Here is a 25,559-nt window from a genome sequence, read left to right on the forward strand (position 1 = left end):
CTTGTTGAGCAAGTAGTCTACCACTGACCTACACCATCAACCTCTGTCTCCACTATACTTCCTGTGTATCCAAATGTCTTGGAAGAAGTCATGGTCCCTGTTGACCTAAATTGCTAACCTGAGTTCTCATCTCTTTTTACCTTTCTGCAGCATTTGACACAGATGTTCTTTTCTTTCTCCTTAAATACCTATTCCTCACTTCATTTGTAGGACATCTCTGACTTACCCCCACCCTCAAATGCTCTACTTATCTGCCTTTAGTGTTACAGTTTATGGCCTTTACCTAATCGTTTCTTATTCCAAGAATTGTACTCTTTTATTCCTTGTGCTCCATATCTAGTGTTTGTGGAAATCTGTTGACTCTCTGCACCTGAATTATGTTAGCCCTCATTCATTGCCATCATTTTCATCTATATTATGCTAACGACTCTTTTGTCATCTCTTTGTTTCCATCTTTGTCCCCTGTGGTCTGTTTTAAACATACCTGCTTTAGGTCAGGTCATATCATTTTTTTTTTCTATTTCAAACTCTTTATCCTTATTTTTTAAAGCCAAAATTCTTTTCTTTTTCTTTTTTTTTAAAAAGCCAAAATCCTTATCAGACTGTAATCAGTGGGTTACCTTCTAGGTCCCAGTAGATACGTCTTCTCATCCTTTTCTTGGCACACTGCTCTAGGCACGTTCTTAAGGGCTCAGTCGTCAGCTTTTCCTTATCAGCTACTCCTTGGAGTACTTCCTCCTGGATCTTATTGGCTAATGCTCATCTCCTCATCCTGTGAGCACTCAGATTCACTCAAATACTCATCCTGAGTACCCAGTTAATTTGCCTACTCTTATGCTGGTACTGCAACACAGAGCAGTGTGTGTGTGTGTGTGTGTGTGTGTGTGTGTGTGTGTGTGTGTGTGAGAGAGAGAGAGAGAGAGATAACATGTATATAACTAGCTTTCATCTTTCCTGGTATACTGTATACCATGTAATATATTCTTATGTTTCTTAGCCATTTTATAATCTCTGCTAAGGCAATATTCACTCATTTATCCTCAAGACTTATACCATAGTAGTTCTCAGTAGTTATTTTTATTTATTTCGGTTTTTGGTATTTTTTTAATTGAATTTATGTAACTTTGACTTTCTACTATACAAAATTAAATTATTATGTATGAAAGTGTTATGTGTGGATTTACTTTATATCCAGATTAGTTATGATGAGTATATTTAGTCAAAAACAAGCCAAGTCAGAATAAGGGTTTCTTTCCAGTATTGTCTTAAGAGACAGAGTAACCCTGAGTCTCCAGGAGCAAGAAATTACATAAGATCAGCATCCTGGGTTTAACCAATGGCCAACTTTATGACTTTGAGCAGTTTTCTTCAACTATGTGTCTCAAGTTTACTGACTTCTAAATTGGCCACAATATTAGAATCTTCCTCATCCTGTTACTGTGACATTAATGAGAAATTCTGTAAAGTTGGATTAAAAATTCTCTGTGCCTTTTAGTTGAGAGGTACTGTGACAAAATCAGAAAATTCTAAGTCATAAATGAGAACATTGTTTAACATTTATTTATTTATTTATTTACTCATTTAGAAAGCCTCATTCAGTCAAGGTTGGCCTTGAACCCTCAATCCTTCTGCCTCTGTTTTCTGAATGCTGAGAATTAAAGACCTATGCCACACTCAGCAACATTCTTTGTTTAGATGGAACAGTAGCACCTAGGGAAGAACACTTCAAAAATTAAACCAATTCACAAGCATTACTGCACGTTTAGGGAATAACGGGCAAGAATTCTTTAAAGTATATCTACATCTAGAAAGATGTCTCAGTGCTTAAGAGCAGTGTCTCTACTTCCAGAGAACTTGAGTTCAATTCCTAGTACTCTCATGGTGGCTTACAACCGTCTACAACTCCAGTTCCAGGGGATCTAACATCCTCTTTTGGTCTCTCAGCCACTTATGCACATGGTACACAGACATCCATGCAAGCAAAATACCCATATACATAAAGATAAATCATTTAAAAGTATCTAGTTCAAGAGGCAATAAATAATTTAATATTTAATTACTTAATAGAAACTAATTATATAATGTTTATATAGTAAGAAAGAAACTTGTAAGTTTCTTTCACTAAAGTTCTAGTTTATTAGTCTTGTGTTAGAGGACATAAAAGAACTCCCCTGGTACTGGCATTTTTCTCGGAATTTCTTATTATCTTAGTTTAAGGACTGTGTGACCTGCAAGGCTGGAGAAGGTAAGTCTTATTTATTTTTAAAGACTGCATGGGTTTTTAGGACTATTATGTTTCTAGTTGAGTATAGAGTACCTCTTCATGGACATATTTGTTTTAATTCCATGAAAAGATTAAAATATATACCCTATGTTATTCTAGTACTTTTCGCTTAACTTTTTAAGTTAGGCTGTAAATGACGTATTGTTAGGCTAAATTAGCCAAAATTACACCTATGAAGTAGTTACTGGATTACTCTATGCTTTGTTAAGGTTATAAACCAAATTTACACTGAATTTCCATATTTACTTTGAAAAAATGATATATACATGTGAAAGCTGAAAGGAGGGCAGTAACCTAATAATTTTCAATTTTATCTGTTTTGGATAAGTCTTATTTTGTACATGGGCCTGTGAATGTGGGCAGAATGGGGAGTGGGAAAATGTAGGTAGAGTAAAGAGTTGGGACATTCTGTTAGTTTTATGTAAAGTGTATTGAGTCTTTCTCTGTCCTACCAGCCAGCTCCCAAAAAAAACCACACAGATGCTTCTTATTCATTATGAAAGCTCGGCTGATAGCTCAGGCTTGTTTCTCACTAGCTCATATAACTTAAATTAACCCGTGTCTATTCATCTATGTGCTGCCACCTGGCTTGTTATCTCATCACCTACATGCCATGCTTCCCAGCATTCTCTCTGCCCTGAAAATCCTGCCTAGCTATTGGCCATTCAGTTTTTTATTAAACCAATCACAGTGACATACCTTCACACCATGTAAAGGAATATTTCATAACAGTAAAGTATAAAGTATTTAAATAATTTTTCATAGTTTTAGACACTTGCAAACAGTTTAATCACACTCCTTATAACTTAGTAGCCTACATTCATTCCTGTTATGAGTTTAAGTGGCCATTGCTGTCTGTCCTGTGTAACTTTCACAGCAATCCAGTGAGCTATTGTACTATTCTCACGGATGAGGAAACAGTTATCTAGAGATGTAAAATAGTACATTTTACAGAATATGAACACAATAATGTCTCAGCCTTCTGAGTGTCAGCCAGGGTTCTTCCACAGAGACATGTTAGTTTTGTCTTTCTACTAAAAAGATTTTTTAGGATTTACTTAAATTAAGCAGTAATTTAAAGTTGTAGCCCTTTTGATTTCTGCTCAGACAGATAAGAAAATAGAACTACAGAGCAGATTTTTAAAATACAGATTTTTTTTTTTTTTTTTTTGGTTTTTCAAGACAGGGTTTCTCTATGTAGCTTGCGCCTTTTCTGGGACTCACTTGGTAGCCCAGGCTGGCCTCGAACTCACAGAGATCCGCCTGCCTCTGCCTCCCGAGTGCTGGGATTAAAGGTGTGCGCCACCACCGCCCGGAAAAATACAGAATTTTTAAAATACAGTCTTTCATTGGGTTGTTGGTTTTTTACTTTTTTGTGGGGTTTTTTTTTTTCACTATAAATATGAGGAAGCAATTATAGAAATGTTAGTGCGTGTGTGTGTGTGTGTGTGTGTGTGTGTGTGTGTGTGTGTGTGCATATTTAAAACTTTCTTGTTTTCCTTTCACTAAAATTATCTGGTGATTCAGTAAGTCCTTTTTAGGTTGGAAGCCTTCCCGTCTGGGATTGTTTTATTAAGCTAGAATCATATTAGAAAAGAATCTTAAATTAGTACGGAAAAAAGACTGCATTCTTTAAGCTAAATGGTCAGATAACATTTACTAAAAAGGATCTAAATACTAAATATTCCAATAGTGGCATAAGTGAGTGTAAACCAGATATTCTTGACAATATAAAATTATGGGCCCAATCCTGCTAATTGTCCTCTGAGCTCCACACAAGGGCTGTGGCATGACACACGTGCACATCACACATTCCCATAGTAAATGAATAAACGTAACTTTTAAAGAGACTGAGAAAGGAGCTGAAGAGGAGATGGGTCAGGGATTAAGAGCACAGGTTGCTCTTAGAGATGTACCGGGGCTAACATTTGTAACTCCAGTTCCAGGGAATCCATTACCCTTTTCTGACTTCTGCAGGTAAAAAAAATTTAAAAAGTGAAAAGATAAATATTAAACTATAGAATTTGGGGGCTGGCAAGATACCTCATATTTGGTTACTGAATGCCAAGTAAAAAAGCCAAATGTGATCATGTATGTCTGTAACCCCAGAATTCCCACAGCCAGAGGAGAGACAGAGACAGGAAATTAGTCCAGAAGCTGCAGGGCCAGCTAGCGGTGTGGCACAAACAACTAGATACCAGAAGGAGACTAATTCATCAGCGCTGCCCTTTGACTTCCACATGCATGCATGTTCACACTCATGCATAGTAATAAATTACAGACTTCTCACTGCCAAATAAGCTGTAAGGAATCTAATCTTGTATGTAATTGTTATTTTACAAATGAAGTTAATATCACCTGAAAAACTTAAGTGATGTCACCAAAGTCATAGAGGTAATTAATTAATATAACTATAGCTGATAACCTGGGCCTTTTGTTCTCATTTACTCTGTGTGTGTGTACATGGCATATGCAATAAACTAGTACACATCTGCCAAATTTGGGGATTGGGGAGATGGGTTTTGTGGCTAAGAGTGCCTACCGAACAAGCACGGGCATCTCAGTTTGAATCCCTGTCACCCACATAAATGGGTGGCTATGGCCCCACAACCCTAGGAACCCAATTATTGAGGGGCTAAGACAAGCCTGGCTGAGAAGGTGAGTTTCTAGTTCAGTGGGTGATCCTGTTTCAAGGAAGTAAGGTGGAGAGGGATAGAACAGGACAGCTATAAAGTCCTCTTCTGATCTCTGCACATGCTCTCCCTCTCCCTCTCCCTCTCCCTCTCCCTCTCCCTCTCCCTCTCCCTCTCCCTCTCCCTCTCCCTCTCCCTCTCCCTCTCCCTCTCTCTCTCTCTCTCTCTCTCTCACACACACACACACACACACAACACAACACAGACACACACCACAGAATACTTCATAGACATACAGACACACATATAACAGACATACTATACAGTCATACACACCACCGAATACTACACACACCACACACACACAAACACACACACATACACACACACACACACACACACACACACACACACACATACACCACAGACACACATATAATACAAACATACTACCCAGTCATATACATACACCACAGAATACTACACACATGCACGTGTGTGCGCACGCGCACACACACACCACAGACACACATATACCACAGATATACTACATAGACACACATACACACACACCACAGACATACCACACAGACACACATATACCACAGACATGGCATGTGCATATACCATACATACATATACCACAGACACAAACATATACACTACATACTACATACATATGTACACCACAGACATACTATACACATAAAATACAAAGATAATATCCCAACATTTTTTAAAGAATCTATTTTTAAAATGTTTATTTTATGTCTGTTGATGTTGCCCTCATAGTTGTCTGTATACTACAGTATACCACTTGGGTGACTGGTGCTCAAAGAGGCCAGAAGAGGATGTCTGATCCAGAACGGAAATTACAGATCGTTATGAGCCACCATATGGGTGCTAGGAAACAAAGTCATGTCCTCTGGAAGAGCCGCCAGTGGTCTGCACTGCTGACCCATATCTCCAGCTCCTAGGACGCAGCATGTTTTAATATACTAGAGAGATCTTTCACTGCTAATTTAGGAAATGCTTGATGCCGGGTTTTTGCACCGCTCTCAGTAGGAGTGTGATCAGTTAAGTGGGGTTCACTGGCTCTTCTCTTTGTAAAAGTAAGTTTTTCCCCCTTTGTATTTAGCTGATAGTTCTTGGTGTAATACATTTTGTAGATTCTAAGTACTGTGGGTTTTTTCTTTTCCTTTTTCTTCCTTACCCCTCTCCTGTCTCTTTCTTTTGTGTGTATAGGCATTTTTAGTTTGTCACATTGTTTCTTTTTATGTACTTGAATTTATCAAGTTTTCCTTTTAAAACTTGTGAATTTGGCATCAAAATTGAAAAGTTAAAAATAATTTTCACATTTTCTATGACTTTCTGTCATGATGTTTCTAGAACAATGACTCATTAGTGTTTCATGTAGTGATCCTGCTGTTCACTGAAATGTGCGGCTGACTTTATCTCCCAAGGGCCATCCAGTTGTCCAGGAGAAATTCATTAACCATTATAACGTCCGGTGATTTATGATGCTCCCTTTATCCACTTTTCATGTAAGTTTGGCCCTCTTTGGGGGTTTTTCCTTCCTGATCCATTGGTAAAGCATTGATGTCAAAGACTTTATGTCTTTATATGTGGTGGGTCACTTTCCTTCTCTAAATACTCCAGTGTTTATGGACTTTCCTACATACTCTTTATTTTTTAAATAAATGTTTTTAAATAGACTAGTTTAGCTCTGGGAAAAGGTTACTTCTATTAAGGAGACATCATCTTATCCAGGAACAGGAGATGTCTTCATCTATCCATGTCTATTCTTTTTTCCTATCAGATTGATTTTTTTATAATTATATAATTTATATATTGTATACAATACATATATTGTAACTTATTTTTGTTTATTTGAATGTATGATAACAGTTTAGAAACTCACATATTTAAATTACTCAATATTTATAAAAGATATGTATTGCAAAATGTAAATTTAAAAGCTTTTTTTTTTGATTTTTCGAGACAGGGTTTCTCTGTGTAGCTTTGCGCCTTTCTTGGAACTCGCTTTGGAGACCAGGCTGGCCTCGAACTCACAGAGATCCGCCTGGCTCTGCCTCCCGAGTGCTGGGATTAAAGGCGTGCGCCACCACCCGCCCGGCCAATTTAAAAGCTTTTAATTATTTAATTATAGAAAATTCAAACAGAAGTTTTTTGTTTTTTTTTTTGTTTTTTTTTGTTTTTTTTTTTTTGGTTTCGAGACAAACAGAAGTTTTTTAAGTAGTGTAATGAATCCCGTGCCCTTGAACAGTGAATATTTTCACATGCGATGTTATTAACTTAACAGCCTGATCCCATTCTTAACTCTGTATAACGTCACAAGGCATATTATTGTGAAAGAGGACTTTCTAGGTGAATGATATTAGTTACCTTTTGTAGTCTTGGAGAAACAAACGTTTACTTGTTTTTGTATTCTTTTAGTATGTGTTGCTAATATTCGGTGTTTCAGATAGCAATTAAGTGATGTTTTAAAGAGCAGTAAAGGCCAGGCACGTTGGTGCGTGTCTTTAAATCTAGCACTTGGAAGGCAGCAGCAAGTGGCTCTCGGCTGTTGTCTTCACACTAGCCAGGCTGCACAGTGAGACTGTGTTTGGTTTGGTTTTCAGAGCAATTTAACAAAATTACATCAAAACAAAAGATTTAAATAGTAGGGGCTGGAGAGATGGCTCAGTGGTTAAGAGCACTGACTGCTCTCCCAGAGGACCTGGGTTCAATTCCCAGCACCCATATGGCAGCTCACAACTGTCTGTAACTCCAGTTCTAGGGTACCCGACACCCTCACACAGACATACATACACTAATGCACGTAAAATAAAAAATAAATTAATTAAAAATAAAAGATTTAAATAGTATTTTCCTACCAAGGAAGTTTACAATTCAGGATTAATATGTATCAAGGATTTTAATATAGTTCACTAATGAATTAACCAGTAAGATGATAAAACTTACTCTTAAGTATTTAAGATCTTGGGACTATGCAGTCCTTCTTTTAAAAAAAAAAAAAGTTATATTAAGATTACTAAGGTTAGTATCCTATAGGTCCCCTTTGGGTTGTCTTTGACAGAAATCATTTTCATATGTCCTAGACACAAACCTGCAGGCTGCTATGTCACATCACAGAACCAGAGTCCTTTATTAATTATGAGCAGCTAAATTAGAAACAAATATATAGTCTAGAAAGCTAAGCAATCCTGGAGTCAGGTGTTAACTAATCAGATAGCCTGTGGTTGTCTGCTCCGCACGGTTACTGTTGACGAGGTTTTGTTGTGCTTACTCTGTGGCTGCGCTTGGCCTCTCCTGGCGGAGATGCTTACTGCAACAGGGACTGCTGGCCTTCAAAATGATACTAGAAGGACATGTTGCCATCATCTTGGCCTTACTCCCAAGATTGGGTAATGTTTCTAATGAAAAGCCAAGTGGAGACTGGGATGGTAGAGTCATTCTGGTGTTCCTGTACCTTGTGGAGGTCCTCGTCCTCCACTGTCTATCTGCTGTGCATGCACCTTTCTGTGCCTTCAGCCTTATTCTCCATATCTTACATTAACCTTCTCTTCTCCTCCAACTGCCAATAATAAGAATGTTATGGTGTTGAAAATACGTATTATACTGACAGGATTGTATATGTATGTCTTATTTTTCTTTAATTAGGCCTTTGTAAATTGTTTACGGTGCTTGCCTAAAAGTAAAAACCAATGTAGATTGATTTCACTTAGCAAAATTGTTGGAATTTTTATTGATGTCTTTTTGGCTGTTCATTCCCACTCATTGTACTTTTCCCACCCTGAATTGTAGCTTTGGAGTTAAGAAAATCTCTGGTGTACTATTTGAATTAACCAAGAGAAAAATAGGATTTTCTTAGAGCTAAATTTTTAGATTGTATGAACTGTTTTGATATGTGGTTTTAAGTAGGAAACTTGAAAAGACATCTTAAATTTATTGGAAAGACACAGGACAGTTAGCTTTCACATTAACTAAGTATTGGTGATTATTTTAATGACAGATAAAACTATAAAACACTTAAAGTGTTCAATTTTCTTAACAGGTTTTTTGTGTTTGTCTGTCTGTCTGTCTGAGACAGGGTTTCTATGTAGCCCTGGCTAGCTTTGAACTCACAGAGATCCACTTGCTTCTGATTCCCACATGCCGGGATTAAAGGTGTGCACTATCATGCCAGGCCCAAGAGGTTTAAGTCTTTTTTTTTTCTTTTTCTTTTTCTTTTTTTTTGGTCTTTCGAGACAGGGTCTCACTATGTAGTTCTGGCTGTCCTGGATCTCCCTCTGTAGACCAGGCTGGCCTCAGACTCACAGAGATCCACCTGCCTCTGCCTCCTGAATGCTGGGAAAGGTTTAAGTCTTAACATAAGCTTTTCTACTTGATAAAGGTTACATTTGGTGTAGAATTCAAGAAAACACCATTTATTCTTACATTCAATACAAAACCAAAAGTGATAATTAAAACAAAGAAATTTGCTATATGATCTGTTCTTTCTTTTGTTGTCAAGATAAAGCAGAAGGAGAGGAAGAATAATGCTGACACTTTATATGAAGTTGTGTGTTTGGAAAGTGAGTCAGAGAGAGAGCGGAGGAAAACTACAGCCAGTCCTTCAGCTCGCCTGCCACAGTCTGGATCCCAGAGCTCCATGATCCCCTCTCCTCCAGAAGATGATGAAGAAGAAGGTAAGTGTAGACAGATTGGTTTGTGTGTAGGGTAGAGGGCTGTCCACACTACTGCAGCTTCATCTTCTTGGGGGCTGGTGGTGGGGTGTGGAGTTCATTCCGTGAGCACTTGTGAGCATCCCCCACAGACAAGCAACGTTGGCCTGCCCCCCTCCCCTCCTCTCTCTCTCTCTCTCTCTCTCTCTCTCTCTCTCTCTCTCTCTCTCTTTCTCTCTCTTTCTGTGTGCACATGTGTTTTGTACTTATATAACAGTGCACCTGTGAAGGTCAGGGGGCAACTTGGCTGGAATCTGTTCTTTCCTTTTACCCTGTGGGTTGCAGGGATTACCCTGAGGTCACCAAGCATAGCAGCAAGCACCTTTACCCAATGAGCCGCCTCACCAGCCCACATTTGGCATTCTTTAAGGTACTTGTAATCAGATTGGGGAAAATGAGATTTTATAATCTGGTCACTATTTAATGGCAATACACAGAAGTGAAGACTAGAGGAAGTCTCAGACACAGAAGAGGAAAGCATTCCACAATGGTTGTCTAGCTCCTAACAGTACAAGGGCTTCATTTCTAATGAATGAAACTGGTGATGATAGAAGATCATTTGAGTTTGAATCTGTGAAGTTCATTTGAAATTTGTAAAATTCATTGTTCACCGGAAGGAGTTTGTGGAACATCATAAGAGTAATTTTTGAGCTGGAATTGAAAGTGCAAAAACTCAGTGGAGATGAATGGGCTTCTCTGAACATTTCTGGCTAAGAAATCACATTAACAAAAATATAGAGGTGCAAGGAATGATTAACTTTGTTAAAAGAGATAAATACCCATGATCGCGCGCGCGTGTTTTCAAGTTAGAGTAAGCACTGGCTTTATAGGTACTCTTTTTTTTTGGGGGGGGGGTGTAAGTTCCTCTGTCTTGTGGTTATTCACCTTATGTTCAGTTTTAGAACTATTAATGTCTAATGATTAAGTGCTTATTGTGTGGTAACAAGGTGCCTTATTCTCATAATCCTCACAGTAAGCCTAAAAAATAGAAATTATTATTGTCCTCATTTTTCACGTCAAGAAGTAAAATCAGAGAAAAGTAAATTTCAAACTACATGGATAGAAAATGGCAGTCATAATTTGAATCAAATCAAATCAAATCAAGTACATTGAATCAAATGTACTTACAGTCTGAGTTAAAGTCTGTTTTCATCTTCTGCATTTAGTTCTCATAAATCACTGAAATGCAAAAAACGCCCATGTATTTTTTTTTAAGTCAGATGCAGTTTGACATTCCCCTGCCAAACCTCTTTCTCTCTCTCTTTCTTTCTTTTAGATTTATTTATTTTTTGTATGAGGGTGTTTTGTCTACATTTATGTCTGCACACTGGAAGAGGGCATCAGATTCAATGACACTACAAGTTATAGATGGTTCCTGGGGAAAATGTCTAATTTCCAGAGAGGTTTCTCACCCACAAGGCATCTGACAGGAAATAGAGCACTTACAAAACAATATTCTGAAACTTGAAATGACTTTGCATTCTCTTTCTCTACCCCTAACCTGTGTACCTGGGACTCTAATGACAAATTCCAGGTTATAACTGTTGAGATTTATTGAAGGGTTTAGAGCAGTAGGAGAGAATTGTGAAAGATAGATCTTCCTACTGCTTATAAAGGACTTAACACCCCATGTAAATGTTAGCACATTTTTCTTGACATTACACAGATTTCATTGTATGATTGGATCTCACCAGCAGCACCTAGCCCATTTTAGCACATTTTTTTGTCTTCTTCCCAGGTTGTATGGTGGATATTTTAATGAATCGGAAGTTGAGAAATTACGAAGTAGTGTCATTCTGGCGTCCTAATGAGTTTGGGGAAATTGACCTTAGTGTCTTGAGCTTTTTCTCTTCTTATTGTTAATATACAGGAATATCTCATTTATATTCAGTCTGTCTTTCCCTTGTCTCACAATCAAAACTATGATAATATCCAAAACGTTACCATGTAGGGAGTTTAATAATAGGTGTCAAAGATTTATGAGCTTTTAAAGTCGGTGCTTTGTGGTAGTCCTCTCTTGAGGAGAGGTGTATGGTGATGCTATCCTCGCAGTTTTGCCGTGAAAATATGTGAAGACAAGTGCTGCTCACCCACTTAGTGAGAATGTAAATTAGTACAACTGTTTGAGAAGACAGTTGGTCAGGTAATTACTAAGTCCTAAAAAGTAATGGTGTTTTTAACTTAGGAAGTCCATTTCTAGGCATATGACTAAGAAAGCAGTGAAACAACGTTATCCTAAATACTGAAAGCAAAGCATTGAGAACCTTGCAGTGTCCAGAAAGAGGATTAAGTAGATAATAGCCATTGTCACCTTCTGTTTCCTAAGGTTTGGTGCTGGGTGTGACCCAGGGTCTCAGGTATGCTAAGCTAAGTCTCAGATATTGTCTGTCACTGAGCTATGTCCTCAGCCTTACTTTACCACCTGCATATTTTATATTCTCTAAATTCTTGATTAATTAATTTTTATTATGTTTTTAATGTGTATGTACACCATGTGCATTCTTGGTGTCCAAGGAGGACAGAAAAGGGCTTTAGATCCCCTGGAACTGGAGTTACAGATGGTTGTGAGCCACCATATGGGTGCTGGGAACTAAAACCAGGTTCTCTGGAAGAGTAGCCGCTGTTCTTAACCACTGTGCCATCTCTCTAGCACCCTCTAAATTCTTAATTAGTTAATTTTAGTTATTTAAATTTTAAGTTATTAATTTTGTCCTTTTTAATGTTCTGTTTTCTGTTATAAATTAATGTCATTCTGTGGAACATTTAGAAAGTTGTAACATCATGAAAGAACAGAGAAAAATATTCATGATAATTCATAATTCACTCAGGTAGTGAAATTAATGTGCTCCACTGCCATCTGTTTGCTGTTTTTAACAGATCATACTGGCAATTTAAGTCTCCATATTTTTATTATATCATTATGTAAACACAAACACTTGCATTCAGTTACCTTGTATACGTGTCATAATTCATTATTTTTTTAAATTAGTATGCAAAGTATTAGGCATCATTACACCATTTTAAAATATGTAAATGTAAAAGTGGGGAAAGAGTGTTGGGGAGACAAACGGAGAGAAGATTCAACAACAAAACATCACTTTCCACTACTCCTTTATTAGACTCTTAGGTAACTAAGTTTGTTGTTTACTATTTTAAATAAAACTGCTAAATGCGTTTGCATATAAAACTATACACTTAGAAAAGGAGAAAGAACATTCCACATTTTGAGTTGTTTATTTTATAGATAAATGACTCTTTCCTATAATTGATATAATAAAGACTTAAATAGAAAGCAAAGGAGAATTAAACGGGTTATAAATAGAAAGCAAAGGAGAATTAAACAGGTTATAAATAGAAAGCAAAGGAGAATTAAACAGGTTATAAAAGCATTGCACCTTAGACAGGGTTTATACATTTATACATCAATACTAAGAACATATATTAATGACTTTATAATAATTTAAATATATAATAAGATAAATATATAATAAAAGTTTGCATTTGCTTTTTATATTCCCACTTTTTTGATAAACATGAATTTTGCTTATTACAGATAATGATGAACCTCTCTTGAGTGGATTTGGTGATGTATCCAAAGAATGTGCAGAAAAAATTCTTGAAACATGGGGAGAACTACTGTCAAAATGGTGAGTTATAGAATCGGTCTGCTGTTCATCTGTCACTCTGATTTCATGGATAGGGAATCTTACCTAGTTCTCAATCTAGAACTGATACTAGAAATCTGCAAATAAAGCCTCATTCTAGAATCTAATAGACATTTATAAGGATAACATCGGAGATGTGAATCAGTCTGAGACTTATCAGAAGCCTAGTAAAGTCTCATTGATAGAAAAATGTCTATCAAAGGAGACAGCCCCACAAATCTACTTGTGGCTACAAAATCTGTTTGTAAGAGTGTGCCCTCTACTAGCGAAGTGAGGAAAGTAATGGTCACAGGCCTGATTCTGTGGTACTCTGAAATTGATGCTATCAGGAGTCCGTTGGACTTAGAATTTAGACATCCTTACAGCCTCTGGTGTAAGAAATTCCTTAGGGTTTCAAAACAAATATGTGCTTCCAAAATGTAACTATTGGGTGCTCTGCAGGAGGCAGATGAGTCATGTCTTGTTTGCCCTTGTGAAGGTACCAATCTGCATATTATCCAGGCCAAATATTTATCAGTTACACTACCAGAAAACACCTGTTAGCAGGCCATGCACGTGGTGAACTTGCTTAAGAATCCACTGTGATGGGATTCATCTTCACGATTTGTTTTCCTCTCTTCCAATTATTGGTAATTCCCAGTGTTAGATAATTTTCCCTATGGAGTTTAAAGGAATCTAAGCACAATTGGCAAGTAGAAAAATAGGGGACAGAAATCAGATATTGGCAGTTTTCCCATTGCCATTTGTGTGGGAAATTTTAATATTAGTGTGAGGCAAAAAAGCATTGATGTTAGTCAGAATACTTCTGTGAACAAAACAACAGTTCACCTTTTATAACAATTCTAAATAAATCTGTTAAATTGTTAAGAGGGAAAAAATTATACTCCCAGTGCTAATACCCAATGATTAGAGAAGTTTAGAGGATGGTAACACTCTGTGTGTGTGTGTGTGTGTGTGTGTGTGTGTGTGTGTGTGTGTGTGTGTGTGTGTTTTACATAGTAGAAACCTCAGGTAGAGTTTTTCTTTACCTGTTACAAATGATACCTGGAATGGCAAAGCATTGTATCCCAAGCATGATATGGGATATCATATATACAGCCTTGCTGTATCCATTATTTTTATGTTATATGTATGTCCCCAGGTGGTTTTTGTTTTGTTTTGTTTTTTGAGACAGAGTTTCTCTGTATCACAGCTCTGGCTGTCCTGGAACTGACTCTGTAGACCAGGCTGGCCTCAAACTCACAGAGATCCACCTGCCTCTGCCTCCTGAGTGCTGGGATTAAAGACATGTGCTGCCACTGCCTAATTTATATGTTCCCAGTTTAGGCTTAGTCTGGGAATATAATTCTATAGTAGAGTACTTGCCAGTTTGAGTCCCTCACTTTAATCCTCAGAACTGCAAAATAAAACGTGGCTGATTCCCAAGATAGGCATGGTGGAGCATGTGTACAGTCTCAGCATTGAGCTGTGGAGGCAGGAGGATTAAAACTTCAAGTCCAGCCTGGGCTATATAGCAAAATTGTGTCTAAAACCCAAGAATTTGGCTGGACATAGTGGCTCATGCCTTTAAATATCAGCACTTGCTGGGCATGGTGGCACATGCCTTTAATCTGAGCACTCAGGAGGCAGAGGCAGACGGATTTATGTGAGTTTGAGGCCAGCCTAGTCTAGAGCGAGTTCTAGGACAGCCAGAGCTTTTATACAAAGAAACTCTGTCTATAAATAAACAAACAAACAAATAAATACATAAATAGTAAATACCAGCACTCAGGAGATCGAGGATCTCTGTGAGTTTGAGGCCAGCGTGGTCTAGAGCGAGTTCTAGGACAGCCAGAGCTTTTATACAGAGAAACTCTGTAAATAAATAAATAAATAGATAGATGGATGGATGGATGGACGGACGGACGGACGGACGGACGGACAGACAGACAGACAGATAGATAAATAGATAGATAGATAGATAGTAAGTACCAGCACTCAGGAGGTCGAGGATCTCTGAGTTTGAGACCAGCCTGGTCTACATAATGAATTCTAGGCCAGCCAGGGACCCTGTCTAAAAACAAACAAAAAAAGCGTTTGACAACGCAGTGTTAGGAGGCACTATTCTTCAGCATGTTTACAAAGAGTATATTGCCTTCAGGTGTTGATAGCATAATTAGAGGTACTCTGATGAAACATATATGTAGGCCGGGCAGTGGTGGCGCACGCCTTTAATCCCAGCACTTGGGAGGCAGAGCCAGGTGGATCTCTGTGAGTTCGAGGCCAGCCTGGACTACCAAGTGAGTCCCAGGAAAGGCGCAAAGCTACACAGAGAAACCCTGTCTCGAAAAAAACGGGGAAAAAAAAAAAAAGAAACATATATGTAGTATCTTTTCTTCCTTGGTAGGATGTCTTGGAGGAAAAAGCTGAGTTTGAAAGTGTTCTGCTCACGTCTATATTGCAGATGCTCTGGTTATTTAGGTTGTCATTAAAGTGCCCTATGGGCATCATACATTAGTGTTTTTCTCTTAGAAGTTTTGACTGTTAAGTCTTTCACTGTATTTTTAGTAAAGCTGTGTCTCAGCAGATTTCATGGTCCTAAGGGCCAGCACTACACATGATGATCTCAAACTCACTGTGTAGACCAGACTGGCCTTGAACTCAGAGATCTGCCTGCCTCTGCCTCCCAGTGCTGGGACACACCAGGCGAGAGCTCATTGAATTCTATGAATCCAGCACATTTTGTTTAATGTCTTTGTTTTGTTGTCAAACTTTGTTCCTCATAGCCAGCTGTCCCCCACTCTTCAGTGCGTTACCTGAGCTCCCGTTTGTCTTGCTGTCATCAGATTTGCTTCAACTGCTTCTGCTGTTGGAGTCATGTCTTCAGATACGTGATAATCTATCCTCTCCCATCCATCTCATCGGTTTTGTCTGTGCTCTGTGCATAGGAAGCATTGTAGGAGCATGGAATTTAGAAGTTTGTAAAATTACTAGTAGTCCTGTTGTTAAAAATTTATCGATTTCAAGGCTGTAGTAATCCTAGTTTAAACATTTACCATATGCCAAGCACAGTGCCGACGTATATGCACTCTTTCAACTATAATATGACAAACTTCTGCTTTTTCACACACAGGGTAAGCATTCTAATACGCAGAGCCAGAACTTTTTAACATAAGTCTGTTCCTGAAGCTAGTTTATTTACAAAAGTGGATTTTAATACAGTAGTAGTAAGTATCTTTGTGTGTCACTTTTCAGGCTCATTTGAATATGATTCTTGGAAGATAAGAGCACTTATGGCCTTAGTATAAAATAGTATGCTAGTCTATATGTAGAGTTAATACTGTCAATGGCTAAAGTCATTCTGAAAGAAATTTAAGTTAGGGTTACCAAAATTTTCTGTGAAGGACCAAATAGCAAATATTTAAGACATCGTCGCCCAATAACAGTCTGTCACAACTACTCACCTCTGCTACTGAAAATCAAAACAATCATAAATAGTAACCAGAAAAATACTCATAATTGTGTGTCAGTAAAAGTTTATTTAAAGCCAGGCAGTGGTGGCGCACGCCTTTAATCCCAGCACTCGGGAGGCAGAGCCAGGCGGATCTCTGTGAGTTCGAGGCCAGCCTGGTCTACAGAGCGAGATCCAGGACAGGCACTCAAGCTACATAGAGAAACCATCTTGAAAAACTAAAAATAATAATAATAAAGATACTAGAGTGGTTTGCAGGTGCCATGTTACTGCTTCAGTTTTTATTATTATTACTGTGTTACCTTCTCATGTCTTTGTAAACCGTTTTCTTTTCATTAAGACGTTTTCAGAGCATCTTCCTTTGATGAAGTAATGAATTGCGGCTTTTATTTTTAGGCATCTCAACTTGAATGTGAGACCGAAGCAGTTGCCATCCTTAGTGAGAAGTGGTGTCCCAGAAGCTCTTCGTGGAGAAGTCTGGCAGCTGCTAGCAGGCTGCCACAACAACGACCACTTAGTAGAAAAGTACCGAATTCTCATCACCAAGGTCAGAGAGGATATGAGTTTCAGAGTAAATAGTCAAATGTTTTGTAATTTATCTTAAATAAGTGTAGTTCAGAGATGTTTCTTCTCTTGGCACAAAGACGACTGCATAAAGTTTACCTCCTCAGTTGAGTTTATCTCCATGATAGGACATGTCTTCTAACCCACTATGTGTCTCAATCCTTTCAGCCTAGATTAACATTATGAGCCAGGTTATTTGTGTTATGCAGTGTATACAAATATTTTGTATTGTTGGTGTGGGGGTTTTGTTTTTAATTCTCATATAAGTTTTTATTTATTTGGTTGGGTTTTTTTTGTTTTTGTTTTGTTGGTGTGGTTTTTGTTAATTCTGATGGGTTTTTATTTATTTGGGGTTTTTTTTGGTTTTTTTTGTTTGTTTGTTTGCTTTTTAAAATGGGTCTTTGGCTTGTCTAGAACTCACAATGCAGCCAAGAACCTGTGACAGTCTGACTACCTAAGGCTCCCAAATGATGGCATTATAAGCATGAGCCTCCACACCAAGCTTTATTGTTTTTCATATTTTACCAAATATGCTTTGGTAAAGAGGGCTTTCTTTCAGTTTCTATACTTAAAAGAAAATAATTCTGTAGCGTTATACTTAAATCTGCTGTGGCTCATTCCTCTAAGATAAAACCCTTATTTGCACAATGCCCCCTGCTCAAGTGGAGGCATTCTTCAAAGTTCCACAAACAAAGCAAGAAAAAAATGTTCTGTGTACAGTGTACAAATATGTAAAATGATTTCCTACAAGTTTAGATAGCATTTGTGCCTTTTTGTACCCATAAACTAGGTTTGGTTTTAGTTTTCTCAAAATTTTGAAGTGTTTATCTGCTATTAAGTAGTTTGTCTAATAGGTAAATTTGAAATCTGGGTTATGAATATGCGGATTCTCCCATAGCACTTGAAGTTTCTTAAAATTTCATTTACATCTTATTTATTTTGTTTGCATCTGTATTGATTTGTTTGGCATGCTAGTGCCACAGTATATGTGTGGGTGGGGGCAGAGGAAAACTGGTAAGAGCCCATTCTCTTTGTTCACCCTGTGGAGCCTGGGAGTTTTCGGACTGAGGCACCTTTAACCACTGAGCCATCTCACCTGCCCAACATGAGAACTTTTGGTATGACAAAAGGTAAAATCTTTGTAAATAGCTGCATGGTGGTGGCACACCTTTAATCCCAGCACTTGGGAGGCAGAGGCAGGTGGATCTCTGAGTTTGAGGCTAGCTTGGTCTGCAAAATGAGTTCCAGGACAGCTAGTTCTGTTACACAGAGAAATCCTGTCTTGAAAAACAAAAAAAATTAAAAAAAAAAAAAAAAAAAGGCAAAACAAAACAAAAAAAGCTTTGTTAAGAAAATATTTAAACCTTATTAGGAGCATATATTATCTTTTTAAAATTGTTAACACAAAACAATCTTAGAGGAAAACAACGTACAGAAAGGAGATACGATCTCAAGAAAATGAATGTCTAACATAAACATAATTGTGGGCTGAAGAAGCTAAATACAGGATCAGTTAAATGTCCTTTATTGAACTTGCCTGACAAATCACAATGGGAGTCGTAAAGGAGTGGTTCATTTCCTCAGGAGAACCCCAGGGTGTGGGGTGTACATCTTTTGAGACAGGTTCTAGAAAAGAATTTGTTTGTATCGTCCCTCCAAGGCTCAGGAAGCACTGCAGAAGACGGAGGTGGAAAGGCTGTAGGAGCCAGAGAGAAAGGGACGGGGCAGGGCTGTCTTCCAGGTACAGTGCGGCCATGACACTCCTGAACCCTCTCTCAGTAGCTGAGGACATCTGCCTGAGACTTGCCCATGATCATGCCCTTGAGTATTCATTCCATCAAGTAGAGAGGAGGTCTAACAAAGTCCTAACCCCCCTTGGATCTAAAGCAGTTAAAGATCACAGTGGAAGAGAGACACATTTTCTTCAGTGGTGTAACCACTAGTGGGTGGTCCATGCTCCTGAAAATAACCCTTCACTTGTGCTCCTGTAAGTAAACCTAGTTAAGCTTGTTGGTTCACAAGAAGAAAAATGTATACATAAAAGTACAAGAGAGTAGTAGTTGGGAAGAGAAAGGATGTCAACAGGAGTAGGAGGGGAGTATTTGTATGAAAATGCAATGTGTAATAATGTCATTACATGTAATTAATACATGCTTATATACCTATAAAACAAAAGTATTGCAGTCAAAAATTTTCCTTATAAAAGAACCTTAGATGCTGGGTCTTCCTGTGTTGTTGTCTGGTTACATGGAAAAGTCATAAGCTACCGATCATGTTCCAAAAAAGTGTAGCACGTACAGTTGCACATAGTCCATAAAGCTCGGTAATAACAGGAGATGGTGTCCCTGGATTATATATTTATTACACTTATATGGTTGTTTTATGGTTGGAGTATATTCTTTCTACTTAAAAAATCTTGAGTCTAGTGTCATTAGCTCACTCCTGTAATCCCAGCACTAAAGACGTTTAGGCAGGAAGAGCTCAAATTCAGCCTTGGCTACAGAAACCCTATCTCAATCCCTGCCTTGCATAAAAATAATAAAGCCTCAAAAAAAAAGTTAAACGTTACCAAAGCATTTTCTGCATGGAGTCCAGAACATGCATTTGGGGTTTTTTGTTTGTTTCAATTTTTGGTGGTTTTGGTGGTTTTTTGTTTGTTTGTTTGTTTGTTTGTTTTACTCTTTTGATTTTTTTGAGACAGTGTTTCTCTGTGTAGCTTTGGAGCCTGTTCTGGAACTTGCTCTGTAGACCAGGCTGGCCTCGAACTCACAGAAATCCACATGGCTCTGCCTCCCGAGTGCTGGGATTAAAGGTGTGCACCACCACCGCCCAGCTAATTTTTTGGTTTTTGAGATAGAGTCTCAATATGTAGCCTTGGCTAGCCTGAAACTTGCTGCATGGGCCAGGCTGGCCCCACAGAGATCTACCTGCTTCTGCCTCCCAAGTTCTAAGAATAAACCACTACACCAGCACAAGCAATTGTAAATTCCTCTGGTCTTTGGTCCTGACCTCTAACACACTTGTTTTAACAGAAGGCCAGGAAGTGATTCCCTTGGCCTGCCTCACTGATTGTTGCCTCATTTTTATGTTTGAATCTGGTAACACAAAAGCTAGAGTTGAGCATGAAAGGGAAACAAGGTGTTTTCTGATTTGCAGCTTCCAGAACCTTCCTTAGTCCCTTCTGTCTTTGACTGTATTTTATATTTTATGTCAATGCCTCTTAGTGTTTCTTTTGATTCAATGTTTAGTATTCAAAATTTACAGCAAAACGTGTACAGTAAATGCGTTTTGTAGTGAGAGACTAATGGATCAGCAGCACATCCTGATGTCGTCGTCCCCGTCCCGTGTGTGGTCCCCCCCCCCCCTCGTGCTCCTTCTCAAACATGTGTGTGTTCTTTTCAGTTGTAAGACTTGGCTGCAATTACAAGCTCATATCCAGACCCAAAGCTAGCAGCAGTTGTGTATCACCAGTATTTTCTCTCTTAGGTGCTTGTCCAGTGGAAGCTGTGGGGCCCAGCCACATCTTACAGGTCTAGAATAGAATGCACCAGTGACAGTGTTATCACTGAGCAGACTCTTTCCTTCTTAAAATATCTCTCTGGAATTTAATAGGCAAGGACTGAAATTGCAAGAATGTAGCTCTGGGCACCCAGCACTGAAAGGCTAGCTGTTTAGCAGGAAGCACATGGAGTTAGGAAGCCTGAGCACTGGTTCAGTGCATCCACTCTTCCATTTATAAACTCAAATAAGGTTCTGTACCTTGAACCAGCCATTGTGGCATCAGCTAAAAGCAGTTTCTGAATTTTTGGGTTCTTTATGCATAGATTTAACCATCAGTGATAGAAAATCTTTTTGAAAATTTCCTTCAGTATCAATGATCTATAAACTGTTTTCTTATTTTTTCCCAAACAATAAAATACCAAGTATTTACATAGCATTTACATTGTATTATGTATTGTAAGTAATTTACAAAGGATTGATGTGTACAGAAATATTGGGTTTTTGTTTCATTTTGGGTTTTTTTTATTTGTTTGTTTTGCAACAGAGCTTCTTTGTAAAATAGTCCTGGCTGTCCTGGAACTTACTCTGTAGACCAGTCTGGCCTCAAAACTCACAGAGATCCACCTGCCTCTGCTAACTGATGCTGAGAGTAAAAGCATGTGCCACCACTGCACAGCTTACAGGAATCTTGTGTATGTTGTATAAAAATACTTCCTCTTCCCTCTGTGTTAAAGATTGAACCAAGGATCTTGGACATGGTAGACAAGCACTCTGCCATAGTCCCCAGTTCCCCACTGTGTCTTTTTCTGTAAGGGATTTGAGCATTTATGAATTTAGATCCAATAGAGGTTCTGTGACCCATTTTCTTTGGATGCTGAGAATTTGCTGTAGTATGTTTGAGTCTTACTTCAAAATACAGGCCATGATTCTGCCATTTCAAAATGGATACTCCTGCTGTATAAGAAATCATAGGGGCTGGAGAGAGATGGCTTAGCAGTTAGGAGTACTTATTTGCTCTTCTGGAGGTTTGGTTCCTAGCACTCACATGGCGACTCACAACTGTCTATAATTCCAGTTCCAGGGTATTAGATGCCCACATGTAGTGTACATAAACTTAAACAAATATACACTCATATGCATAAAAATAAAAATGAATTAGTTTCTCTTAATAGAAAGACATTATGTTGTGAGTTACCTTTAAAATTCTATTTTCTGAAAAGAAGAGAGCCATTGGTACTCTGGGGGCAGGGTGGTTATGAGAGAGAAGAGTGGGAAGGAATTTGAACACCAAGTATAATGATATACATGTTATGAAAACCATTATTTTGTACACTAAAAAGTATATAAATGAAATATGGGAGACATATACACACAAACTACCCTGCAGTACTGCTTCCATATAGCAGTTGCTATAGTAGGCCTCTTTAAATTACTTGTGTAAATAAATATTCTGCATATCTTTGTGAAAATACTTCCATTCCATTTTCCATTGAGTTTCTGCATATCAAATCTGTCTAGGGAGTTCTAAGGTTTCCTGAATTCTAAGAATGTGAATATATTGGTTTGACCATTTTAAAATGGTTAGTATTGGGGATTTTTTTTTTTTTTTTTTTTTTTTTTTTTGGTTTTGCAAGACAGATTTTTTCTCTGTGTAGTTTTGGTGCCTGTCCCGGATCTTGCTCTGTAGTCCAGGCTGACCTTGAACTCACAGAGATCCTTCTGGCTCTGTCTCCTGGGTGCTGAGATTAAAGGCGTGTGCACCACCACTGCCCGGCTTTTTTTTTTTTTTTTTTTTTTTAACCCATAGAAGTTTTATATCATTTAGTCTGGTATGGATTGAACATCCCTATCTAAAAGCTTGGAATCAGAACTGTTTCTGATTCGGGATTTTCTATTTGGTTATGGTGATGGTGATGTTTCTGGTTGTCTTGATTTGGTTTGTGTAGACTATCAATTAAACCACTATGATATGAAAATAAAAGTGCTCTGAAACCTTAGGCTAGTGGAAGTTTTTCAGTGCTTGCTTCTAGGTCCTAGACTTTAAGAATAGGAATGCCTACCTTGTATTGTGGGTGTACCAGCAGTTATCATTGCAGCTTTATTTGAAAGCTATTTAAACCTAAAAACAGAATTTCTGTTGTATTGGGCTTGTGTTGTTCATTCACTTAAAAGAATTGTCTCTCTATACCAGTCCTGAGAAAAGTAGGCAGTTAACTATAAACAAATAAAATTTCATGAGAGTTTTCGAATTCAGTTGACATTAAAGTTTTAGAATTCAGATGACATTAAAAGTTTCTTATCCAGCCAGGCAGTGGTGGTACACACCTTTAATCCCAGCACCCAGGAGGCAAAGGCAGGTTGAAGGCTAGCCTGGTCTACAGAGAGCAAGTTCTAGGACAGCCAAGGATACACAGAGAAACCCTTTCTAGAAAAACAAAACAAAAGGTTTCTCATCCAAGCCTTCTGAAGTCACCCTGGAGGTTGATAATTGGGCACAAAGTCTTGCTGCAGTGTTGAGGAGGAGCACTCACTGTTAGAGGTGAGGCATGCTGGGTGACTTCCATGATGAGACTGAGATAAGGCCAGCAGCCAGCAAGGGCCAAATTCCAGAAAGTGATATTAATGGTTTTGTGTAACCGGATAAAAAATTGAATCATTTTATTTCATATTTATTGTATAGCATTTTGTATTTCCACTGCTGGCCATACATACAAGGCAAGTGCTCTACTGTTTAACTGTGTTTCCAATCCCAACTGAAGCTATACATTTAGGTTTAAAAGGCAGTATAACTGGGCATGGTGGTGCAGAGGCAGGCTGATTTTCATGAGTTTGAGGGCAGCCTGGTTTATATAGTGAGACTCTGCCTCAAAAAAAGCAAATAAATAAATAAAATAAAATAAAGTAAAAAACAAGATGTAAGATGATTTCATGTGTCTGCCAAAAGGCAGGTTGTCTTGCTTCAAATCCTAACTCCACTGTTTTCTAGCTGTTGTTGGGCAATTTAATATCCCTGGGCTAAAATGGGATGATAATAGAGCCTTGCTTGTATGATTGTTAGTATTAATAGGGTAAATAAGTGAAAGTACTCAGAATGATTCATAGTCATATTAAGTGTAAGCAGCTGCCTTGTTACTGTTATTAACTTGTTTATTTATCATTTTAGTTTTAGAATATTATTTTGGTTCAATGAAGCATGGCAAAAGATAATTGTGGCTTATTGTGGTGGTATCAAAGAAAGTCTCCCCTTATTGCTGGGGACATGTTTCAAGACCTCCAATGGTTGCTTAAAGCATTAGATAGTACCAGACTTGTAACTGTTTTGTATTTTCCATACCTTCAATAAAGTGTAACTTACAAAGCAGGCATAGTAAGAGGTTCAAAATAATAGATAATAATAAAATAGCTGTAACAGTATATTGTGATAAGTTATATGGATGTGGGCTGTCTCAAACTGCAGGATTTTCCATTTAGTGCTTTCAGACTACAGCTGAGTCTAGATAATGGACTATAAAATTGCAGCTCAGAAGACTGCTCTACTGTGTAAGAGACACTCAGAGGTAGAGCCCTCAGCATACCATGTGCTGTTGGATGAGTGTGGAAAGGGACCTGGGAGAAGTAGGAATAGGAATTAGTACCTCACATAATCTTTGAGTGACAGAGGTTTACTATAGAAAGACACTGCTGCTCTCTGCTGAGGCCTGTTACTGCTGTCAGTCTTGTGCTTCCATGTGTTCTGATTCCCTTGCTTTTCTGTGGTAGATAGTGTTCACCGTTCACCCGTCACTGAGTTGTGATCATAGGCATCCTTTTGCCCACAATGAGAAAGCATGTATAAAGTAAGAATACAAGTTGGATCACATAGTGAGTGCTCTGTTCAGATGTGCAGATCTCCTGGGATTATTACAAATGCCATCATTTGTTTTCTTGTACTCTGCAGGGAGTGTGGGGCTTTATTCAGGCAGAATTATATCATTCGCATAGCACCCAATTCCTAGTTACTGAAAAGCACCTTTTATGACATCTGAAACAAAATGTATGATTTCAGTTTGCATTGTATTCGATTGCACCCTAAGATTCAAAGACTTGTACCCGAATATCTGCAAGCTGCCTCAGGCTACCACTTGGGTGCAGAGCCTAACTAGACTGAGGGAGAGGCAAAACAGCAGGAACAGGGCACCCTTTCTTCTTACCGGCCAGTGCCCAATAAATGGAAAAAGAAAATTGAGGCTGAATAGTTCAGTCTTCTTGTGCAGCTGAGTTAGAATTCTTCCGCTGCCGTGTACTGTTAACACACTTCCTGTCTTTGATACTGTTCTTTGTTCTTGGGAAATAGTACACGAAAATAGGACTTTCCCCTCACCCTCTGGTAGTGTGCTTCAGCTCAACTCCTGACTCCTCCCTCTCTCCCCATCCCCTCCTCCTTTTCCTCCCTCCCCACCCATCCATCCTTGTATTTTTCTTGCTGGCAGTCTGGATCCTACTCATTTACCTAAGAGGGGGATTCCAGACAGACAGGAGACAGCGTTCAAACGCTGCACTGCTGGAAACTCAAGTCAGTGCCCACAGTGCACTCTGAAAGCTCCAGAGATTCTCTCCGGCGATGAATTCTAATGAGTTGCCCAAGATGCTAGAGTGTGTGTGAGCACAGCGTTTACCTTTCCTTCCCTTCCCCCTTTCTTCCTCTTCCCAAGCCCCTTCTCCCCCTGCTTCCCT

General features: G+C 38.4%; 1 protein-coding gene and 1 long non-coding RNA gene across 3 annotated transcripts in view; one reads left to right on the forward strand and one right to left on the reverse strand.

Annotated features, from left to right (window-relative positions):
* Rabgap1 (RAB GTPase activating protein 1) overlaps positions 1-25,559 on the forward strand; it is a 129,411-nt gene that overhangs the window by 51,479 nt on the left and 52,373 nt on the right. For both annotated transcript variants that reach the window (XM_059260190.1, XM_059260189.1), the window contains exons 11-13: positions 9,455-9,629; positions 13,219-13,312; positions 17,178-17,328. In XM_059260190.1, the coding sequence (XP_059116173.1) occupies positions 9,455-9,629; positions 13,219-13,312; positions 17,178-17,328 (420 nt within the window). The remainder of the gene's footprint in view (positions 1-9,454; positions 9,630-13,218; positions 13,313-17,177; positions 17,329-25,559) is intronic.
* LOC131908983 (uncharacterized) overlaps positions 8,288-25,559 on the reverse strand; it is a 33,434-nt gene continuing 16,162 nt past the window's right edge. The window contains exons 3-5 of the long non-coding RNA XR_009378711.1: positions 16,126-16,247; positions 10,794-10,844; positions 8,288-8,515 (exon numbers count right to left, since the gene is read on the reverse strand). This is a non-coding gene — a long non-coding RNA (uncharacterized LOC131908983). The remainder of the gene's footprint in view (positions 8,516-10,793; positions 10,845-16,125; positions 16,248-25,559) is intronic.

The sequence above is a fragment of the Peromyscus eremicus genome, chromosome 4 (genome assembly GCF_949786415.1).
Source record: "Peromyscus eremicus chromosome 4, PerEre_H2_v1, whole genome shotgun sequence".
NCBI lineage: Eukaryota > Metazoa > Chordata > Mammalia > Rodentia > Cricetidae > Peromyscus > Peromyscus eremicus.